At 40.1% G+C, this 21,512-nt stretch overlaps 1 protein-coding gene across 1 annotated transcript in view; it reads right to left on the reverse strand.

Moving 5' to 3' along the window:
* Nucleotides 1-229: 229 nt before the first annotated feature.
* Nucleotides 230-21,512, reverse strand: part of ppl (periplakin) — a 22,235-nt gene continuing 952 nt past the window's right edge. Inside the window, exons 2-22 of the mRNA XM_019892178.1 lie at nt 18,414-18,516; nt 17,256-17,410; nt 17,041-17,161; nt 15,410-15,535; nt 15,042-15,083; nt 14,617-14,778; nt 14,055-14,162; nt 13,567-13,662; nt 13,300-13,422; nt 13,079-13,225; nt 12,513-12,664; nt 12,326-12,426; nt 7,094-7,251; nt 6,823-7,001; nt 6,404-6,542; nt 5,761-5,954; nt 5,524-5,674; nt 5,332-5,415; nt 5,127-5,243; nt 3,414-3,506; nt 230-3,328 (exon numbers count right to left, since the gene is read on the reverse strand). Of these exons, the coding sequence (XP_019747737.1) occupies nt 656-3,328; nt 3,414-3,506; nt 5,127-5,243; nt 5,332-5,415; nt 5,524-5,674; nt 5,761-5,954; nt 6,404-6,542; nt 6,823-7,001; nt 7,094-7,251; nt 12,326-12,426; nt 12,513-12,664; nt 13,079-13,225; nt 13,300-13,422; nt 13,567-13,662; nt 14,055-14,162; nt 14,617-14,778; nt 15,042-15,083; nt 15,410-15,535; nt 17,041-17,161; nt 17,256-17,410; nt 18,414-18,516 (5,224 nt within the window). The 3' untranslated portion in view covers nt 230-655. The remainder of the gene's footprint in view (nt 3,329-3,413; nt 3,507-5,126; nt 5,244-5,331; nt 5,416-5,523; nt 5,675-5,760; nt 5,955-6,403; nt 6,543-6,822; nt 7,002-7,093; nt 7,252-12,325; nt 12,427-12,512; nt 12,665-13,078; nt 13,226-13,299; nt 13,423-13,566; nt 13,663-14,054; nt 14,163-14,616; nt 14,779-15,041; nt 15,084-15,409; nt 15,536-17,040; nt 17,162-17,255; nt 17,411-18,413; nt 18,517-21,512) is intronic.

Genomic DNA, 21,512 nt, shown 5'->3' on the forward strand with positions numbered 1-21,512 from the left:
CAAGACAAGTAATTTATATATATATAAATTACTAAATTTATATATATATATATATATACACACACACACACACACACACACACACACACACACACACACACAATTAGGTTCATACTATGTTGGTAAATTTGACCGTGATGAAGTCAGTGCCTCACCAGCCTTGAACCTCACCGCACGTCACTGATCAAAACAGGTATTGATCAATTCTAATTACACACAAAAACACTTCTCAGTTTAACTGGACTTTATTTAGGCATAGGCATAGTATACATTTTATTTCCTGTAAAATACCACAAGTAATGGAAACATTCCAGTGTCCAAATGCATTATATTTGGGGGGGGGGGGCGGAAATCAAAGAAATAAAAGTTTTATATACCCTTGTACCCAGTGTAGTAAAATATAGCTCAATAATTCTCCCGAGACCATATTTAAAAGTAATTTAATCTGGTTATAACTGCATGTTCATTTCAATACCATAAAGGGTAATATGAATTAGTAAATAAGTACATAGTGCATTTTGTAATCAAGGAAGTGTTTTCCAGTTTACCACAAAAGCAGAATCAGAAGCTAGTAAAAGGCAAACATATTTTAAATAATGGAACAATAAAATCGTATTGTGGTTGCATGAAACCAAACATGCTTTTGTAGATCAATTTACTTGCTCTTTCCTGACACCAATGCACCAAACTCCTGGATGGTTAATTGTTTGTTCATGTACTGCTGAAGCTGGTGATTTGTGATGTGCCCGAGACTCAAAGCATCATCAATGGAGAATTTTTTCCCTGATTTCCTATCATGGAGTACTGATGATTCTCCCTTGGGGCCCTTGACACTGATCTCCTCCCAGTCACATTCCTGGCTTTGCAGGTTAACAAACATCTTCCAGTCGATCAGTCCCAGCTTAAAGGCTTCCTCTGGTCGCATTTCTTTCCCTGTGTCTGGGTCAATAACGACAATAGACCTTCGCAGATGGCTCTCTCTCTGTTCTCTCTTCATTCTAACAGATGACAAGCTCTTTTGGAGCCTCTCTATCTCCTCATCTTTTTTTATGGTGATGCCTCTGAGCTCTGCAAGTTCTCTCTGTAGAGAGTCAAGCCTCAACTCCAGGTTCTTGCCATCCTCTCTTGGTGCGGACTCAGTGATAAGCTGGGTCTCTTTGCTGGTGATCTCAATCTCAGAACGAAGCTTGCGAATTTCATTCTGTAGTCTTTGATTTTCATGCTGCAAACGGCTACTTTCGTCTCGGATGTAGTCTAGCTCCTTACTTGACTTGGTGTTGGAAAACTCAATTTCAGAGAGCCTGGAAGTGACAGTTAGCAACTCTTGGTCGAGTTCTCTCTTTCTCCTTTTCTCCTCCTCCAGAGTCCTCTTGAGGTTCTCGATCTCAAGTTCAGCCTCAGGATCCTTCTCAACCTGGACCTTCTCAGTGCGAACAATTCTTTCTTTCACATCCATCTTCTCCAAGGTGGTCTGCTGCTGGATCAGCGCATTCAGTTCTTTCTCAAGCAAGACGCGTTTATGCTTCTCTTCATCCAGCTGAAGTCTGAGAATAGAGTGTTCCTTCTCTTGTTGGGGATCCTGCTGCAGGACCACCTTTTGTTTGACAGTCACCTTCTCGCGATTTTCTTTGTCGCGCAGCTCCAGCTCGGTAAGTCTGATCCTAAGCCTTTGGATCTCCAATTCAGCTTCACGTCTTAACCTCCGTTCACGCTCAAGTTCTTCCAACTGCATTTCCAAGTCAGCCTTCAGTCTCTGCAGTTGATAGAGCTCTGCTTTCAGAGTATCCTTCTGTCTCTGCTCATTGTTAATGTTTTGTAAGAAGGTTTCGCACTCTGAACGGAGCACAGCATCCTCTTCCATCTTGACCACTTCCTGCTGAACAAACTTCTCACGGACCTGAGACAGATCGATCTTCCTCAGTCTGATCCTTTCTTCTTGCGACGACCTTTCTCTCTCAAGTTCGAGACGTTTGGACTGTTCATCGGCCAGTTTCCTTTTAAGGAGCTCAACCTCCTCCTTAGTTTTTGGATCCTCTCTGTATTGCAGCACTTCATTGACAACCTCTTTAGTCTGCACTTGAGGTTTCATTTCTTTCCATCTTTGAATTTCATCATTCAGTTGGCGAATCTCCATCTCAGATTTCTCAGTTTGGTGAGTTTTGTCAACAATTTCATTGCGAAGTCTCTCAAGTTCTCTTTCAGTTTGTGGATCGGTTTTGTACTTGATGACCTCTTTGATCATTTCCTTGACCTCCACAAGCGGCCCCCTGTTCTTGAGCATGGTCAGTTCATCTTGCAAAGATCTAAGCTGCATTTCTGCATCTTTATAGCGCCTCTGCTGCTCTACAAGTTCAAGTCGGAGATTGGCTACCTCGTTCTCGGCCTTGGGGTCGGGACGGACAATTTCCCGCATCTTCTCTTGGATCACAACCTTGGACTTCTCCTCCTCTAGACTGGCAATTTTTCTTTGGAGGTCAGTTCTTTCTCGCTGGGATGATCTCCGTTTGGTCTTCTCATCTTCATATTGTCTCCTAAGGTTTTCCACCTCCCTTTCCAGAGCAGCATCTTTCTCTACTTTAAGCACCTCCTTAATGGAAACCTTCTCCTCAGCCATTGCTTTCTCCTTCTCCAGCCTACGGAGTTTCTCTTGAAGAAATTTCAATTCATCCTCCAATTGCTTCCTTGCGTCAATTTCTTTTTGTCTCCTGTTCATGAGAAGTCTGTATTCGGTTTCAAGTTGGGGGTCATTTTGTACTTTTATGACTTCCTCTTCTTTGATAACTTCCTGCTCTTTATTCTTCTCCTCAGCTAGGATTGTCAATTGCTTTTGTATCTGAATAATCTCGTTGTCTTTGATCAACTTCTGCCTTCTGAGCTCGTCCAATTCTTCCCGGAGTTTGCGCATCTCCTCTTCCTGACCACGGTCTCTTTCGATTCTGAGAACCTCTTTCACCATGTATTGCTGTGCTCCCTCCTTGACCTCAGTCTCAAGACCACGCAGCCTCAATTTTAGTACCTCTAGGTCATTCTCCAGAACATGGGTAACCCGGCGTTCCTCTGAAAGCTTCTGTTGCACCTTGTACAGTTCCTCATCAAGCTGAGGATCGGGAACCTTTTTGATTAGCTCCTTCTTCACAATGGTATCCTGAGGCCTCTGTCCTTCGAGGACATATATTTCAGTCTGGATTAACTCAATTTCTTTTTCTAACTGCTCTCTTCTCTGGATCTCATCTTGCAACTGCTTCTTAATTCTCCAAAGATCCCCTCCTGGGGCTGCAGCATTAACTGACTGGACATTTGAAGAATGGATCAAAGGGATATCTGGTTGCTGAAGAAGAAAGTGTATAAAATTGTTTAATCCATGCTAATGATGTTTTGATAGTACTTATGCTCATTGTCATGCAGAAACTCACCTGGTTGAGAAGGCTATGAGTGAACTCGAGATTTTGTAATCTTTGCTTGTTCAAAGCATTCACCTCAGTATATTTGGCCTCAATAGCGGCTTCCTGCAAAGGGAGAAATAAAATGTCATCGGAACGGATACAATGAGTTCCCCCATGCCCCTTTCTCAGATTGATGCTTATATCATGCGTGTATGTGAATGCATGGCCGAGTGTGTGACACCATAAATAAACGTGAATCATCATTCTCACGCATTCGTAATATTTTCCATCTGACTCTTTCGACCTTTATCCAGATCTTACACACATCGACTTGGATGTGATAGCGCCACTTGAGGAAAACGGATGGATATTTAAGTGAAGATTAAATTCATTATGAGTAGTAGTTTTAATGGTAGATTTATTCAGCTGCTGGATTCTAGTGTTTGTATTATACAAATTATACCTTTTAAATATAAAGCATAAAAAAAAAAAAAAAAAACGACTCCACTTATCTACTTAATTTTGTCATGGTTGAGGTTTAGGGTTTTTTTTTTTTTACCAATCTATCTATTGGCCTTATTAGAAAGTGTAAAATGCAAGCAGGATGGTGTGTTTCCATTGATTCTGTTTGATTTTAAAGTAGTGCAACAAAACAAATAGATTTGACATTTAAGGAATCAATATTTGTATATAGTGTATTTCAGGGTCCCCTTTGATTGTTGCTACTGCAAGCCTAAGTTAATGAGGTGAATCCGTATGTAAAACGGCAGCTGTGGAAAATGTGTATTTCATCTATTCCTGCAATTCGAAGTACTCTGGAAGCCTCAAATTTAAGTGTCTTTCTCATATAACGTGGCTAGAAGCGTCTGCTTTTCCATTTAATTCCAGGGCTTGCAAAATGAAAGCTGCAAGGTAAAACAAAAATAAACACAATGTCAATGGGGTACGATGAAGTTAGGAAGTCTCAATATAATCCAGTCCATCACAATGGTCCGAGTGATGACATTGTCGTATAATGATAGGTGACTAGCCTATATCTCAGCTGACATTGGGCAAAAGTACATCTTGGAAAAAAAGTTTCGTGTCGCAGAGTCTGCATTTAGGAAGCTTTATGACTGAATCATTACAGTATATTGTTAAGATCTATATACAAAGAACTTTTAGTAAACGTTGCTTTTCTTATATACAGACAGGCTGTGAAATTGTGTTGTTTTGTGCATTTACTGGTTACTTCTAAGTATCTGTGCATTTCAATATACTAGTCCAGTGTTTCCCAATCTTTATCCAGCCAAGGCACCCATTTTACATAAGAAAAATCTCATGCCACACCTGTTGGTTATGTCACATAAAGTAGGAAAACTGCAATAATAAATATCTTGTCTAGATTTGCGTTCAAATTGACTTCCTGAGTGTGAAACCTGGGTATATTTTAATTGAACACAAAGCTGATGTACTTGCAGCAAGTCATCACTTACGTTGTATGAATGGCAGCATGTAGATACCGAGGTTAAGAGCACCTTTTGCCATCTTATGAAACGTGTTAATGGTTTTGATATATATATAATTCATATATAACACCGTTTGGAAAAAATATTGGATATTGGATAATTTTCCATGGCACACAAGATGATCTCTTACACCACATACACTAGGGGTACCACAGCACCCTGGTTGGGAATCACTATTCTAACATCCGTGCATACATTACTGTTTGTTTGAACAAACTTTGGCAATGTGCCCCACCTCGGCTTTGACTATAAGTGCAGGGGATTCCATTCGGCTCCGCTTGTACGTCTGAGGTACAAGTCCATCATCGAGGTCTAATATGGATCTGAACTTCTCAGTTTCAGTCTCGTAGTCCTACAAAGATCCATTGGTAAGATTAAAACCATTGGCAGATTGTTTTCTTATGAGCCTAAGCTGTGACCAGTGTGAAAAATGCTCTTACTTTGATAGCTTGCTGGTAAAGTCGACAATTTTTGGAGAGATTGTTCAGGTCGGATTCCTTTCTTGCAATTTCAGAGAGCAAGTTCTGCAGACAAGGCAGTGAAATAGTTAGTCCCACTTGTATCTCTTATAACCTTGTTCCATAGTGAAAGATGTTTGATCATCGTCAGGTTCAGCGACAACTTGCGCTCACCCTCTGATTCTTAAGTTTGATCTCCAGTTGCTTGATGTCATCAGTTTCAGATGGCTCATAGTTTGGAATACGAGCAAGCCAGTTGTTCATGTTGTTATAATCATTGCGATAATTATTGTGTGACATCTTAGCCCTCTGCAAACTTTGAGACCTGTGACATAGTGTAAAGGAGAGCAATAAAGTGTACGGTTCATAGGTTGAATTTCTGGATTGCCTTTCTCATTAGGACCCACTGACCTGATGTCGAGCTGATTGTTGAGGATGTTGAAGCGCTTGTTGAGCTTGTGGACATCACCTTCCTGCCTCTCAATGTCAGGACAATGCTCTTGGAATTTTATGGCCATTTGGTCTGCACTATTTTTGGCCAAACGCAGGTTCTGCTCAGTCTCATTGAGGACTGCCCTCTTGGCCCTGAGATCTGAGGCAATATCCTTTCAGTGTGGACGTGGAGACAATAGTTAGGTAAATAATCATGTTGACAATAGAACAATAAACAGACAAAAAAAAAAAAAAAAAACCTCTGCTGCGAACTGAATGGCTACAATTTTGAATCTGGAGGGAAAAAAGGTGGAAGGAACCACACATTTTAATTTAATGTGACATAATTACCACAATTTCCCAACTAATATTTTACTGAAATTCATTTTCTTTTTATAAAACATTTGCAAATTGTAATTATTTCCTGTACTTGGCCCATTACTTTCAAACACAAAATCATCTACATGGTATATATCATATGTGTATTAGGTACAGTAACACAATGAATAAGACAATTTAAAAAGACAATAGGTAGCACAGTATCTTATCTTTCTCTTCCTGTTCTTTACAATACGACACAGATAATGTAAATTTGTCTTCTCGAGTGGAAGATTAATCTTACTGCAAGCTCGCGCTGAGTTTTCTCCAACGAGGATAAGTCAGAAGGAGCAACATCCTCCCTGGCCAACCTGTTCTCATAGCCGGACAAGCAACCCTTTCCATTTTGAAGTGAAGCCTCCAGCTGGTTTGAATTCTTCATTCTAAAAAAAAAAAAAAAATGTGTGATTTACTGGTTGGCTTAGTGAAATTCAAACAAACTTGAAGAGGTCTGAAAAGAAGACAATCATATCAACAATACTGATGGAGTAGGTGAGATAGTGAGAAATAGTTCATGTTAATCCATCCATCATCTGAACCACTTATTCTCATGAGGTTCACGGGTGTGCTAGAGCCTATCCCAGCTGACCCCAGGCAGAAGGCAGGGTACACCATGAACTTGTTGCCAGCCAATTAATTATTGTCAATAATTTTGGGTCATACTTTTCATGAGAGCACTGAAGAAGCTGCTCTAAGTAGTTGTACTTCTTGTTGACATCATCTGCTTTACTGTGAAGGTAAGGAGCGCTGGGACATGTTGGATTCGACACCAAAAAGTTCTTTGCTTCATTCACTCTGGAGGTCTTTTCTGGTTCGATTCTATGAACTGCAATGTCAATATCCTGGAGAAAACAAATGTATGCGTTTGTGGGTTAATAATAATTCTTTCAAGATAGAATGGATAACAACAATTACAGTATAGTCCTGTAATTACCCTCAAATCCTGCAGGCGGTCACCGCTATCCTGGAGTGGCTTCTTCAGCTCCAGTGGTGGGCGCATTCGAGCTTGAATGGCCCTCTCTTGTATTTCCAAGTCTCTGGCAACCTTATCTAGTCCAGCCATCATCTGGCGACATTGTTGTTCCTGCTTGTCTGATGACACAAAATCACAACACAATATGCTAACAATTATCTTGGTTGTCAGTTTCAGTGAGGAGGAGCTGAATTGCACCATGCCATTGTGAGTCATAGTTTGTATTTAGCTACATTCGGTGAAAATACTCTAAATTTATTGTGTATTTATTGATTTTGTATCACTTATTCTGTTATGAATCAAAACGCAGCTTCCAGGGGCTCAAGCCAGGGCAAACTGTCAACAGTTCGCAAGTCCGCAAAAATGCAGAGGGTTGCGTAAGTAAGGGCATCAGGATTGAGACTTTGTCAAACAATGATGAGCGTTCATCCAAAGAATTCCATATTGTATTGGTCACAGCCTGGGTTAAAAAACGACCACCTTTGGTGGTGTTTATCTACTGCGCTGGTGCAAATTCAGCTGCTGTGGGTCGAAGACAAAGGAGAGGTGGAAAGTGTATTCATGGGCAGAAAGATAAGAGGAAAGCACAGAGCTTTAACTGAATGTGGGAACTTTTAATGTTGGTACTTTGACAAGAAACACTAGGGAACCGGTTGGCATGATGATTAGGAGAATAGGAGAAAGATACTGTATGTTGTTTGTCCAAGAGACCAGGTGGAGAGGCAGTTAGGCTCCAAGTGTTTTATTTCCAAGTGTTTTACTTCCAAGTGTTTTACCATGGTGTAGATAGGAAGAGAAATGGAGTAGGGTTTATCTTAATGGAAGAGTTAGTGAAGCATTCCTAGAGGTGAGAAGAGTGACAAAACTTGAAATCCAGAGTGTTGTGTTTAACCCTTTCAGGGACAGTGGTTACTAAAGTTGACAGCTTACCATGTTATCAGGTTACAGGGTGCATGAAAGGGTTAATGTAAATAATGGTTATGACCCACAGGTAGAATGTGAACTAGAAGACAAATAGAAATAGAGCCAGATGAAGTAGTTCTTATCATCCCAGGCAGAGAAAGACTCTGGACTGGTACAGATTGAATGGACAACTTGGTGAAGGAAACAGGGTTGATAAAGAAGTGATGGGTAAATTTGGTATCCAGGAAAGGACCTTAGAATGGACAGATGGTGGTGGACTTTGCCCAAAAGGACAGAAATGGCTGTAGTGAACATTTTCTTCCGAAGAGGCTGTAACATAGTGTGACCTTCAAGGGTGGAGGTAGAAGCACACAGGTGGGTTACATCTTGACTTGGAGTGCCTTATGGTAGGAAAAAGGGAGAAGTAGACTTGGTGGTGGAACCAGGGAGTGCAGGAAAGCATACAAGTGGGGGACACTGAGAGGACAAGAATAGAAGAAGGTGATTCATAGCGCAAACACATTGCAAAGGCCAAAAAGGAGACATGTGATGACATGTATGGTAGGTTGGAGAGTAAAAAAGGAGAAAAAGATCTTTACATGTTGGCTATACAGTGAGATAGAGGTGGAAAGAATGTGCAGCATGTTAAGTTGATGAAAGACAGAGAATTGGAATTGTGTTGACTGATGCGGTAGTGTGATGGATGGATGGAAAGAATATTTTGAAGAGTTGATGAATGAGGAAAATGAGAGAGAAAGAAGAGTACAAGTAAAAGAGTCTAATGTGGTGGACCAGGAAGTAACCATTTAGAAAGACACGAAAAGGATGAAAGAAGGAAAAGCAGTTGGTCCTGGTAACATACCCATAGAAGTATTGAAGCATCAAGGAGAAGTGACTTTTTATGCCGAGCGCACGGGAATCAGTCTATGAAAATAGGGTCCTGAGGATCAACAGTCCAGAATAACAGTGAGTATGGGAAGGAGGTGAGTAACTGGATCCAAAAAGGTTGGAGTCGGTGGAGGAGAGTGTCAGATGTGTTATGTGATAGAAGAGTCTGTCTTTTGCCGGTTAGTATATGGTAAGCTGATTCTCAAATTAGTCTGGCAATTGCTGTGAGATACATGATGAAAGATGCAAAATAAGTGTAGGCTTTACCTGCACTACCACTGGATTTTTTCAGCTCATCAAAGCGCTTCAGCAGTGCTGCTTTGCTGTCTCCCATCTTGTGCTTGAGAGAATTTTGCTGTCCCGCCAGACTGTTAACACACAACATTGCAGTGGTTCCAGCTTTATATTGTCATTCCAGGGTATATTATGAACCTGTAAAACGATACCAACTTACTTGTCAGCGAGGGCCACTGCCTCAGCGTCTGTGGGGGGAATAATGAAACAGATGCCTGGAGCAGACACTTTTTGGCCAGCTGCGTCCTTCACGTCCCACTTGGTTCCATTGTTGCGAAGCAGAGTGTATCTGTTCCCACGTACAATTTGCCCCTGCAATATGCCAAAAATAAGTCATACAATTCAAAGTTACTGGATATTGAAGCGGCAACAAAAATGTCTTCAAAGATCGGTGACTGATAAATAAATCATTGAAGACAAAAATATTTTGGAAATGAATTATATTTGTGTACATACTATATACAGTAAGAGGCAAAATGAAACAAAAAATAGTTTTAGTAAAATATTCGTAAAATATCAATAGCTGTCCATTGAGTGTCAAAGCGGACCATAATACCCAAAAAGTTCTGTACACACGATTAGTGGCTCATCGTGCTTTTTCTCGACATAGTGGCTTTATCTCCAAGAAAACCAAGATACCTGTTAATAATCGTCTGCTGAATTTTTAGCCACAGCTTAACAGAACAGAACTGACAAAATTTTACTTCACAAGAATTATCACAGTACCTCATCCGTGTCAAAATCGCAAAGAGACTCAACGGGGAGAAGCTTTTGAGAGTTCTCCCGTCTGTACTTCAGAGGCAAAACTTGCAGGCCACGTTTCTGAAGAGCCTTGACCCGCTCATCAAAGTGGTCCATGGCCTTGGATTGGTCCTAAACAGCCATACAAATGACATTTTCAGTAGAGATAACAGCAACCGCTGAGCAGTCTTACAAGAAAAGCTTACTTCAAGCTCTCTGATCAGACCCTCTGTCTGGTACACATCCTTGAACTCAGGGTTGTATTTCTGTTTAACCTCCGTGTCCAGTCGCTTCAACAGGTCCTGGGTGTCACGTGCCTCCTTGTGATACTATTTCAGACAAACATACACACGTGTTCTATGAACCCATCTGATTGTCTGTGTATGCGTGCGTGCATGCTTTTTGTGTGTGTGTGTGTGTGTGTGTGTGTGTGTGTGCAAAATCACAACACAATATGCTAACAATTATCTTGGTTGTCAGTTTCAGTGAGGAGGAGCTGAATTGCACCATGCCATTGTGAGTCATAGTTTGTATTTAGCTACATTCGGTGAAAATACTCTAAATTTATTGTGTATTTATTGATTTTGTATCACTTATTCTGTTATGAATCAAAACGCAGCTTCCAGGGGCTCAAGCCAGGGCAAACTGTCAACAGTTCGCAAGTCCGCAAAAATGCAGAGGGTTGCGTAAGTAAGGGCATCAGGATTGAGACTTTGTCAAACAATGATGAGCGTTCATCCAAAGAATTCCATATTGTATTGGTCACAGCCTGGGTTAAAAAACGACCACCTTTGGTGGTGTTTATCTACTGCGCTGGTGCAAATTCAGCTGCTGTGGGTCGAAGACAAAGGAGAGGTGGAAAGTGTATTCATGGGCAGAAAGATAAGAGGAAAGCACAGAGCTTTAACTGAATGTGGGAACTTTTAATGTTGGTACTTTGACAAGAAACACTAGGGAACCGGTTGGCATGATGATTAGGAGAATAGGAGAAAGATACTGTATGTTGTTTGTCCAAGAGACCAGGTGGAGAGGCAGTTAGGCTCCAAGTGTTTTATTTCCAAGTGTTTTACTTCCAAGTGTTTTACCATGGTGTAGATAGGAAGAGAAATGGAGTAGGGTTTATCTTAATGGAAGAGTTAGTGAAGCATTCCTAGAGGTGAGAAGAGTGACAAAACTTGAAATCCAGAGTGTTGTGTTTAACCCTTTCAGGGACAGTGGTTACTAAAGTTGACAGCTTACCATGTTATCAGGTTACAGGGTGCATGAAAGGGTTAATGTAAATAATGGTTATGACCCACAGGTAGAATGTGAACTAGAAGACAAATAGAAATAGAGCCAGATGAAGTAGTTCTTATCATCCCAGGCAGAGAAAGACTCTGGACTGGTACAGATTGAATGGACAACTTGGTGAAGGAAACAGGGTTGATAAAGAAGTGATGGGTAAATTTGGTATCCAGGAAAGGACCTTAGAATGGACAGATGGTGGTGGACTTTGCCCAAAAGGACAGAAATGGCTGTAGTGAACATTTTCTTCCGAAGAGGCTGTAACATAGTGTGACCTTCAAGGGTGGAGGTAGAAGCACACAGGTGGGTTACATCTTGACTTGGAGTGCCTTATGGTAGGAAAAAGGGAGAAGTAGACTTGGTGGTGGAACCAGGGAGTGCAGGAAAGCATACAAGTGGGGGACACTGAGAGGACAAGAATAGAAGAAGGTGATTCATAGCGCAAACACATTGCAAAGGCCAAAAAGGAGACATGTGATGACATGTATGGTAGGTTGGAGAGTAAAAAAGGAGAAAAAGATCTTTACATGTTGGCTATACAGTGAGATAGAGGTGGAAAGAATGTGCAGCATGTTAAGTTGATGAAAGACAGAGAATTGGAATTGTGTTGACTGATGCGGTAGTGTGATGGATGGATGGAAAGAATATTTTGAAGAGTTGATGAATGAGGAAAATGAGAGAGAAAGAAGAGTACAAGTAAAAGAGTCTAATGTGGTGGACCAGGAAGTAACCATTTAGAAAGACACGAAAAGGATGAAAGAAGGAAAAGCAGTTGGTCCTGGTAACATACCCATAGAAGTATTGAAGCATCAAGGAGAAGTGACTTTTTATGCCGAGCGCACGGGAATCAGTCTATGAAAATAGGGTCCTGAGGATCAACAGTCCAGAATAACAGTGAGTATGGGAAGGAGGTGAGTAACTGGATCCAAAAAGGTTGGAGTCGGTGGAGGAGAGTGTCAGATGTGTTATGTGATAGAAGAGTCTGTCTTTTGCCGGTTAGTATATGGTAAGCTGATTCTCAAATTAGTCTGGCAATTGCTGTGAGATACATGATGAAAGATGCAAAATAAGTGTAGGCTTTACCTGCACTACCACTGGATTTTTTCAGCTCATCAAAGCGCTTCAGCAGTGCTGCTTTGCTGTCTCCCATCTTGTGCTTGAGAGAATTTTGCTGTCCCGCCAGACTGTTAACACACAACATTGCAGTGGTTCCAGCTTTATATTGTCATTCCAGGGTATATTATGAACCTGTAAAACGATACCAACTTACTTGTCAGCGAGGGCCACTGCCTCAGCGTCTGTGGGGGGAATAATGAAACAGATGCCTGGAGCAGACACTTTTTGGCCAGCTGCGTCCTTCACGTCCCACTTGGTTCCATTGTTGCGAAGCAGAGTGTATCTGTTCCCACGTACAATTTGCCCCTGCAATATGCCAAAAATAAGTCATACAATTCAAAGTTACTGGATATTGAAGCGGCAACAAAAATGTCTTCAAAGATCGGTGACTGATAAATAAATCATTGAAGACAAAAATATTTTGGAAATGAATTATATTTGTGTACATACTATATACAGTAAGAGGCAAAATGAAACAAAAAATAGTTTTAGTAAAATATTCGTAAAATATCAATAGCTGTCCATTGAGTGTCAAAGCGGACCATAATACCCAAAAAGTTCTGTACACACGATTAGTGGCTCATCGTGCTTTTTCTCGACATAGTGGCTTTATCTCCAAGAAAACCAAGATACCTGTTAATAATCGTCTGCTGAATTTTTAGCCACAGCTTAACAGAACAGAACTGACAAAATTTTACTTCACAAGAATTATCACAGTACCTCATCCGTGTCAAAATCGCAAAGAGACTCAACGGGGAGAAGCTTTTGAGAGTTCTCCCGTCTGTACTTCAGAGGCAAAACTTGCAGGCCACGTTTCTGAAGAGCCTTGACCCGCTCATCAAAGTGGTCCATGGCCTTGGATTGGTCCTAAACAGCCATACAAATGACATTTTCAGTAGAGATAACAGCAACCGCTGAGCAGTCTTACAAGAAAAGCTTACTTCAAGCTCTCTGATCAGACCCTCTGTCTGGTACACATCCTTGAACTCAGGGTTGTATTTCTGTTTAACCTCCGTGTCCAGTCGCTTCAACAGGTCCTGGGTGTCACGTGCCTCCTTGTGATACTATTTCAGACAAACATACACACGTGTTCTATGAACCCATCTGATTGTCTGTGTATGCGTGCGTGCATGCTTTTTGTGTGTGTGTGTGTGTGTGTGTGTGTGTGTGTGACTTGTTTAAGTGCTTATATGCTATCAGTTTCCAACCTTGTGGTACTCGTCCATGTGTTTCAGGTGATTTTCTTCACAGATGAGTAGATTGAGATACTCCTTCCAGTCAGCATGTACCGCCTCCATATGAGCCTGGGAAAAGAAAATATAAGTATTTGAAAATGTCTCAGTGATGACAGACTGATATTTTTTAAAACAAAGTTACATGTGCACATTCATCCTTTAGATAGTGAGGGAATATATTTTTAACCTGACAAATTATTTTACATTACAGGACTACTAAAAAATATTGTCGTAATGACAATGATGTATATTATCAACATATTTATTTGATCAATACTTGTATTCAATCGTAATCTTTTTATTATTATCATTGCCTTCGCTCATTGCCTCGAAGACAATGAGGTATGTGGAGTCCTTTTCTACTTTAACTTGCCAAATGTGACATTCATGTACCAAAAAGAGCCACAAATAATTGTGTAGACTGTATATGGAAAAAGCAAACAAAATCACGTAAGTGATACCTCAATAACATTTGCCCCTGGATGCTTGGACGCAATCAACTTTTCTCCATCTTCATTGAGCTTGGTGATTGTCCCCTCCTTGGACTCCAAACATTTGCTGATGAAGTTCTGTTGAGACACAAGGGTACATATTGATTGAAAAAGCTATTGGCTCTGAAAATGCAAGAAAGCATTCTATTCATATACTGTACAGTCGTTCATTTTTGAAGGGCATATGGATGGATGGATAGGGAGAGGGAGAGAGAGAAAAATATGAATATCTATCAATGACATATTTAAATTATTGCTGATGGATACCTCCGAGTGAAAATCGGTCAGTCCACACGTGTGTTATTTTTTTACTTTACAGACCAGTCTACAGTAAAATGTTGAAAATAGCTTGCTTCTTTGATGATGCAATGTTAATGCTGCTTGAACATATGTGCAGTTTTTTTGGTCTCCTGAAAAGTGATGATTTTAAACTGAGGTATCAGGATTCCGCCCAGTGCCAGTGATCCAGGATTGGAAAACCATACTGCCACATTCAATTTTCACTATCGTTGATTGTGTTTTCAGCGCGTACCTCATACTGCCTCTGGCGGGCAGGGTAATCAAGGTTGCTGTCACTCCAGTCATAGTTGATTCTCTCATCAGCCTGCTGGTCCATCCAGTAAAGCTCATTGGTGCAGCGTTGCATGTAGTCACGCAGGCTCAGCAGGTGGCGCTGGCGATCGCTGGAAAGGGCCTAGGGAGGAGGAAATTTAAAAATAAAATTACATTTTCTTTCAAAGTAAATTTGGGAAGTTCATGGACTACGGTAAATTCAACTGAAACCATCAAGCTACATACAGATGTGCAAATCTACTGAATCATTATCATTCCAGTCATTGTGTGACGATGAGGATGATCATGTCACAGTTTATGCAGGAAAATGTTTTATACAGCAAATGCATACGGTACATATATGTACAAATACACATGAGCAGGATAGTGTGGGACTGTAATTACCAGCAGTTTGTTGTACTTCATTTGGAGGCCACTGACATATTCCTGTAGAAATACAGACCAAACATAACAGGATGACATTTTGTTTGCCTCTCATTGGTTAAATGACTCATGTTTTAGATATTCATTGTTATGCTTTTACCATAGAACAAAAACAGATGTTTTGCTTCTCCATAATTTACTCAAAATCTGTTTCAATACAAATTCAATATTATCAACAAACTTCACCGAGCAATTTTAAACTGACGAATCGTGTGTTTTTTGTTTGTTGCGCATTTTTGAAATAATTAATTCATGATAGAAAGTGACAATTTAAACAGTTTAATTTAAAACATTGGTATTCCCTTTTTTTTTTTTTTTTTTTTTTGTACCTTGTCACCACCGGCAGAAATGTGAGGAGCCAAAGCCTCAACCTCACTATGGAAGATGTTGTGCTCCTCCACGTCATTTTCTACAGATGGGAGATCCTGACCAAAGCCCTTGTTGCTCAGATTCGCCTAGGAAACCAGATATATATATAAGCAAACATTGAACTTTTCTCAAACATATTGCTGTACTGATTCAAAGTAATGATACCTACCTACTTCATTATTATGTTGCAGCAGTTTGACCATAAAGATTGGCTGCATTTAACAATGCGTCAAAACAATCTTACTTAGTTTTTTTGTCTTGACTTCCAGAAGCTAAATTTATATTTTATATATATATATATATATATATATATATATATAGGATGTCAGCCACTTTGTCAATCACACACACACACACACACACACACACACACACACACACACACACACACCAAACATAGTAATATACATTATTTATCGCAAACATCTGTAAATCCAGGACAAATCCGAGAGCCCACTCATTTGGGGTTGTTGCTGCCTTCAAATTGTATTGACCCTGATTGGGTTTCTTACAGTTTTTCTCAGTCGCTTTGGTGCATTTCTCAGATCAGAAACTAAACTTGCATGACAGCAAGTGCATTTCACAAAAGAATTTGTGCAAATAGCAAAACACTGTGGCAAAAGCCATTTTCCATCTCAAAATCCTGAGACCGTCACTGAAGAGTAAATGTTTGTCACTGAACATGTCTGTGCCATAAAAACAAGTCTTTTTGTCTTTGTTGTCATGTTATGTTGTCAATATAAACAGTGTAGTGTGGAGGGATTTTCTGATGTATACCCCCACCTAAGTTTTGATGACTAATTCAGTATTTGAAAAGTTCATCTTCGTGTATGTGCAAGATTGAATGCAAGTGTCTGGGCAAGATTCACATTTCCTGTTTGCACTGTAATTTGTTGGAAAACATCTCACTGTCATGTAGAAAGGAAAAGAGGATTGCAAACCACAAAGAAAAAAAATATAATTCAAAAAAAGTAGAAACGTGAACATGGGACACTCTCCTTAGGGAAAATTGTATATGTAACGCTGTAGAAATTCCAGTGCACTCTTCCTTCCTTTGGGCCACAAGATCACATCCACATCACAACAATTACCTTCACTTCATATCAAGGATTTCAGAAAACACATTGATTGATTTAATGCTTCGCACATGTCCCGACATTCGTAAAAGTAAAGACTTGCCTGACAAAAACAGTTTAATGTGAATATATAGAAATATGCCCAACGTATGATGACAACTTGTTCAGCTATTTTGCATGGAAAGACTGACACAATGAACAAATGCCAAAATGTTGTGAGACAATTCAACGGAAATTGATCAACGTGAAATAAGCAATTGATAACATCGGAAACAACAGAAAATTGCCCATAATCATTTGCATGGATGCAGCAAAGCATTTGCAACTTGTTTAAAGAAATGAGAAACTGCTTCGTGGGTGTGCACAACTAGTAGTTTTGGGAAATTCAATTCTGATCTGAGAAATCGACCAAAGTGACCAAGAAAAACTGAAACAAAATTGCTTGGCTGCTGGATGGCTTTCACAAAAGAAAACGACCACTGTTGATGTATGATGCCGTATATCGGACTTCCTACCAGTTTCTCATCCATCATGTTGCCCCAGTTGATGGTGGGCACCCCCTCGGTGCGGATAAGTTGGTAGATACGGTCATGGTCTTCTCTCAGCTTATTCACTCTCTCACGCAGCTGCTTCATGCTACGTATACACACAAACGCGCACATGCGCGCACGGACAAACTCAGTGAGTCATTTAGAATGAAATTAAATGAGGAAGACAGAATATTTCTTACTCTTGTTCAATCATCTCTGCCTGAGGATGCTGAAGGCGCTTGGCATTGACAGCATCTTCATCCAGGCCGACGAGCAGCGTCAGAGAATTGAGGAGTCGTTTGTTGGTGTCCTCCTGATACAGGGGCTGCTTGCCCTCATTGATCTTACTTACATCCTGAAGCAAACAGAAGTTTAAGTTTAAACAAAACACAATTTCTGTAGGGACATTTTTTTTGCTCTCAAACTCTGTGTGTGAACTACTCACTTAACTAAAATCAGCGCATGTTCTCTTCTCATTGGCATGTTCATGTTCCCTTTATCAGACAAGCCACCCCATTGACGTGAATTTTAATTCAATATGCCTTTTCTTTTTGATGGAAGAATGATTCTTTGTGTGCCCATCACCAGTTTTGCAATGAGAGTATTAAGGCCACCTCTTCGAGCGATTATCATGGACGTTGCGCCAAAGATGATTACATTTGGGTTCAAGGATTGTGCTTTTGATGAAATCGTGGAGGGGGGGAGACAACGTAATATGCTAAGTTTGCAACTCAGACAGGAGACACATCATCAACATTGTCTATTTTATAGTATCTGTGTAGCGTTTACATCTGAAGATTACGTGATACATTATATTGTTCACGCCGATATCCTGTATCTGTACTCATTTTTCAACACAGTAACGCAACACTCATGCAAACTATATAAAAAAAACATGCATTCATCTAATATAAATAAATATAAATGTATTTCATATTGTCAAGTTGTTCATTTAATTTTTTTTATGAAGGTACAGTACTTTTTTTGTGTTATGATTCTTATCACTCGAGAACATGTCGTGACTGAGCAAGACTGGATTTACAACTTGCTTGATAATGTTTTCACAGTAGGAACGTGCTTGAAACCTGAAGGTTACAACTTCAGATTTACCTTTGACACGAACATACGTGACTTACTCCCAGCTCTGCCCTTTCTACAGGGTTCTTTTAAGGGGTGATCAAAAACAATTGTCTAACCCAATTGTTTTAGCTGTGAAAAAAACTTGAACCAAACATAATTTATTAACAACCAAAAATATACACTTTGGAGTTAAACCAAGATTTTGTTGGATGATGCTTTTTTGATTATCATTTTTAAGCATCTCTGCATTGAAAGATTTCTTGTTCAGATCTCTGTACCTTATTGAGGTTCTCCTCCACATCGTAGATGTTCTTTTCCACTTTGTCAGCATTCCTCTGCAGCTTCTCGATCAGAGCCGTCAATTCTGTCGAGTTAATGCTCCTAAAAGAAACAACAATAGAGCAAAACAACTATGATGTCATTTCAAAAGTACAACGTTCAAGGATCTGACAAAATGTCTTTGCTGCATACACCAGCAAAAACTGTGGCATACTATTTATACAGTACACCAATGGACCAAACAATGATTCAAAATAATACGTCAAAGTAATAATGCTCAGCTTTGATGCTATCAGAAAATTATTTGTTATCATAGTTATACTAGTGGCGCAGAAAATTGTTCATTGTCATGGTTGGATAAGTAGCGTAGATTTGGAAAGTGCCTGGTTACTTTAAAATGTAACGGCTCTTATTAATTTGCAAATGTACTGTATGTTGATATACATTTAAGTTTGGGTTGGAAGTTTGCTTTCATCTATTTGCATTGATTTAATTCACGATAACTTGAGTCGAGTCTATTACATTCCTATACAAAACATATTCAGAAGGTCTTAAAACCGACGAGCCTCTCCGAATCAAGTTAGATTTCGACTAAAATTGCTTCAACTTGCAACAGGCCATTCTGTTAGAAGACATTATTCTGTCCTCAGTCATCCACTGTGTGGCCCCTCCCTCCGTTGTGTTTTGTTACCTTTCCCTGAATTCAGTGTGAGCTGGGCGTCTCCCCAATCAGTGCACCTGTCTCACTGACACACCTGCCAGTCTTCACCTCGTCAGCCACACTCACCCCTTGCTGCATAAAGGCCAGTCTGAAGAGCCACCCATTGCCAGTTCGGCAGCTATCTTTCCTGCTGTCTAACTGTTACGTCCAAGCCTTCTTGTACACATTGATTTGGTTTCCTCTGACTGCCTTAGATTTCTGCCTTTTTGACCTGTCCATCTTCCATAAACCAGTTCTGAATTCATTGAGTCCACCTGTGGATCCTGTGCTCTTCTCAAGCTAAAGCTAAGCCTAACATATTTCATTCCGACCCACTGTGAGTGAGTTCTGCGTGGACAATCATAGCAGTCATTGTGATAGCGTGAGGTGTGTCTGCTCTGAGATAAGACGGAAGCAAAAACCAGCTCGGCCAGTTTGCGGTCATATGTTGTGCTGCCTTCATCTTCACCTTATAGGAATAATTTGAGAAACTAGGAAACACATCCCTTATGCACTGTGACATTGTATGCAACATTTGAGCTCACTGTGATTATTTTCAACCCGATCCCCTCCTTTGCAATGCGACGAGAGCTTGTACTGAAAAGTTGTGAGTCATCCGCTTGCTATTCATACCGTAGAGGACAGAGTGTCAAGTAGAATCAGTCTAGATATGGCGAATATCTTCATTCAATAGTCTTGCCTTTATTAAGATTATTTCACGTGCAAGCGAAAGAGCAAATATTTCCAAGTGAAACACAAAAATGGCCCAATAGACATTTGGCTAGTTTCTTCACTACTGTGAGAATTGTTTGATTTAAATGAATTAATAGAAAAAAAAATCATCACAGACATTTATGAAATCCGTGCCCAAGGAATGTTTTGCATTCAAGCATTCAACCGAGCAGCTATGTGAGATAACTTGCCATTCTCTGACAGTCTGTGCGTTTGACAGGTCATGACTGTCATTTTCAAACACGAGTTCACATTCATCTCACCAACACAGCGGAGCCACACCCACTCAGCTGCAGCATTAAACAAACCTTACATAACTCCCTCTGGATGTATGATGCACAGTAACTTTAATTCCAGCCTTTTTTTTTATATATATAAGAAACAAATCGAGAACAATTTTGTCCTGGCTTGTGGCTAAATGTCCGACAATCTAACAGAGGCTGTTCTTTTCAAACAAAACATAGCCCATCAGGTGTTTTGTCACCTTCAAACAGAAATATAATACTCTCAGTGACGTTCTTATCCAACATGTCCTTGTGTAAGCCACCATGTGACATTTTCTCCTTTGCATGCCTTTATTTTTTGCCGTCAATGTAGTCAGATTGAACACATGATAAAAGAGCAAGTGTCATGAATATGCTTTCAAATGACAAACAGCAAGGTTGCGCAGTTTTGTTGGAACATTTGAAGGAAATGTTATGGTTTTCCTGCATGTTGCTTCTCTAAACACGCACTAATTCAAAAGTTGTGGTGGTTTAGGGGAAGTTCTTGGCACAAAAGCTTTGGAAACACAACATTCAGATGTTTCCACAGAGAGGGAGAAGAAAACATAATTGGGAACAGAAGGCTCAAAAAGGCCCGATTTAAGTCACAGGAGGTGTGGTTGTTGCCATCATTTGTTGTGATTGTCACAGTAAATATTACTGGCGCCTGCCTGCATGGTCTCCGTGTGTACTTGTTGGGAAAGACATCATAACTTATCTGTACTTACATATGCCAACATTCCATCAAGAGGTTACTTAAAGAAATGCTTATGAGAGGGCTTTGAGCACTGTCTTCCTTCTCTTTCTCTCTCTCTCTCTCTCTCTCTCTCTCTCTGTAACAAATTAAAAACAAGAGCAGCAACAACAGAACTAGGGCTGGCAGAGTTGCATCAAGCTAATTCCTCACTGTTGAGAAAAAATAAAAAATGGATATGAAATAAAATAAGGATATAAGTAAAAAGGTGAATATGTATTTTTAGAAACACAATTCATATGAATAAATATTAGAATGTTAGTAATGATGTGAAATGTTTCTTTCAGTGTCTTATTTTGTGATGTATTTCCAGTACAGAAAAACATGCATGTTTTTGGCATGTGGGAGGTAACCAGAGTACCCAGAGAAAACCCACGCAGGCACGGGGAGAACATGTAAACTCTACCCAGGAAGGCCGGAGCCGGGACCGAATCCACGACCTCTGCACCGTAAGGTCGACATGCTATCTATCTATCTCTCTATAGACAGACAGATCTATAGATAGATAGTTCAATAAAATAAAAACCACCTCAATGGTAGAATATCTTATACAATGCTCATTTTCTTTGCATGGCAGTCCGGTGAACTACTCGGAAAACTTTACACTCACTTCTATCACAGTATTCATGTTATTCTAGGCACCCCCCCC

This window comes from Hippocampus comes, unplaced genomic scaffold (assembly GCF_001891065.2).
Source record: "Hippocampus comes isolate QL1 unplaced genomic scaffold, H_comes_QL1_v1.1 scaffold257, whole genome shotgun sequence".
In the NCBI taxonomy this organism is placed as follows: Eukaryota; Metazoa; Chordata; class Actinopteri; order Syngnathiformes; family Syngnathidae; genus Hippocampus; species Hippocampus comes.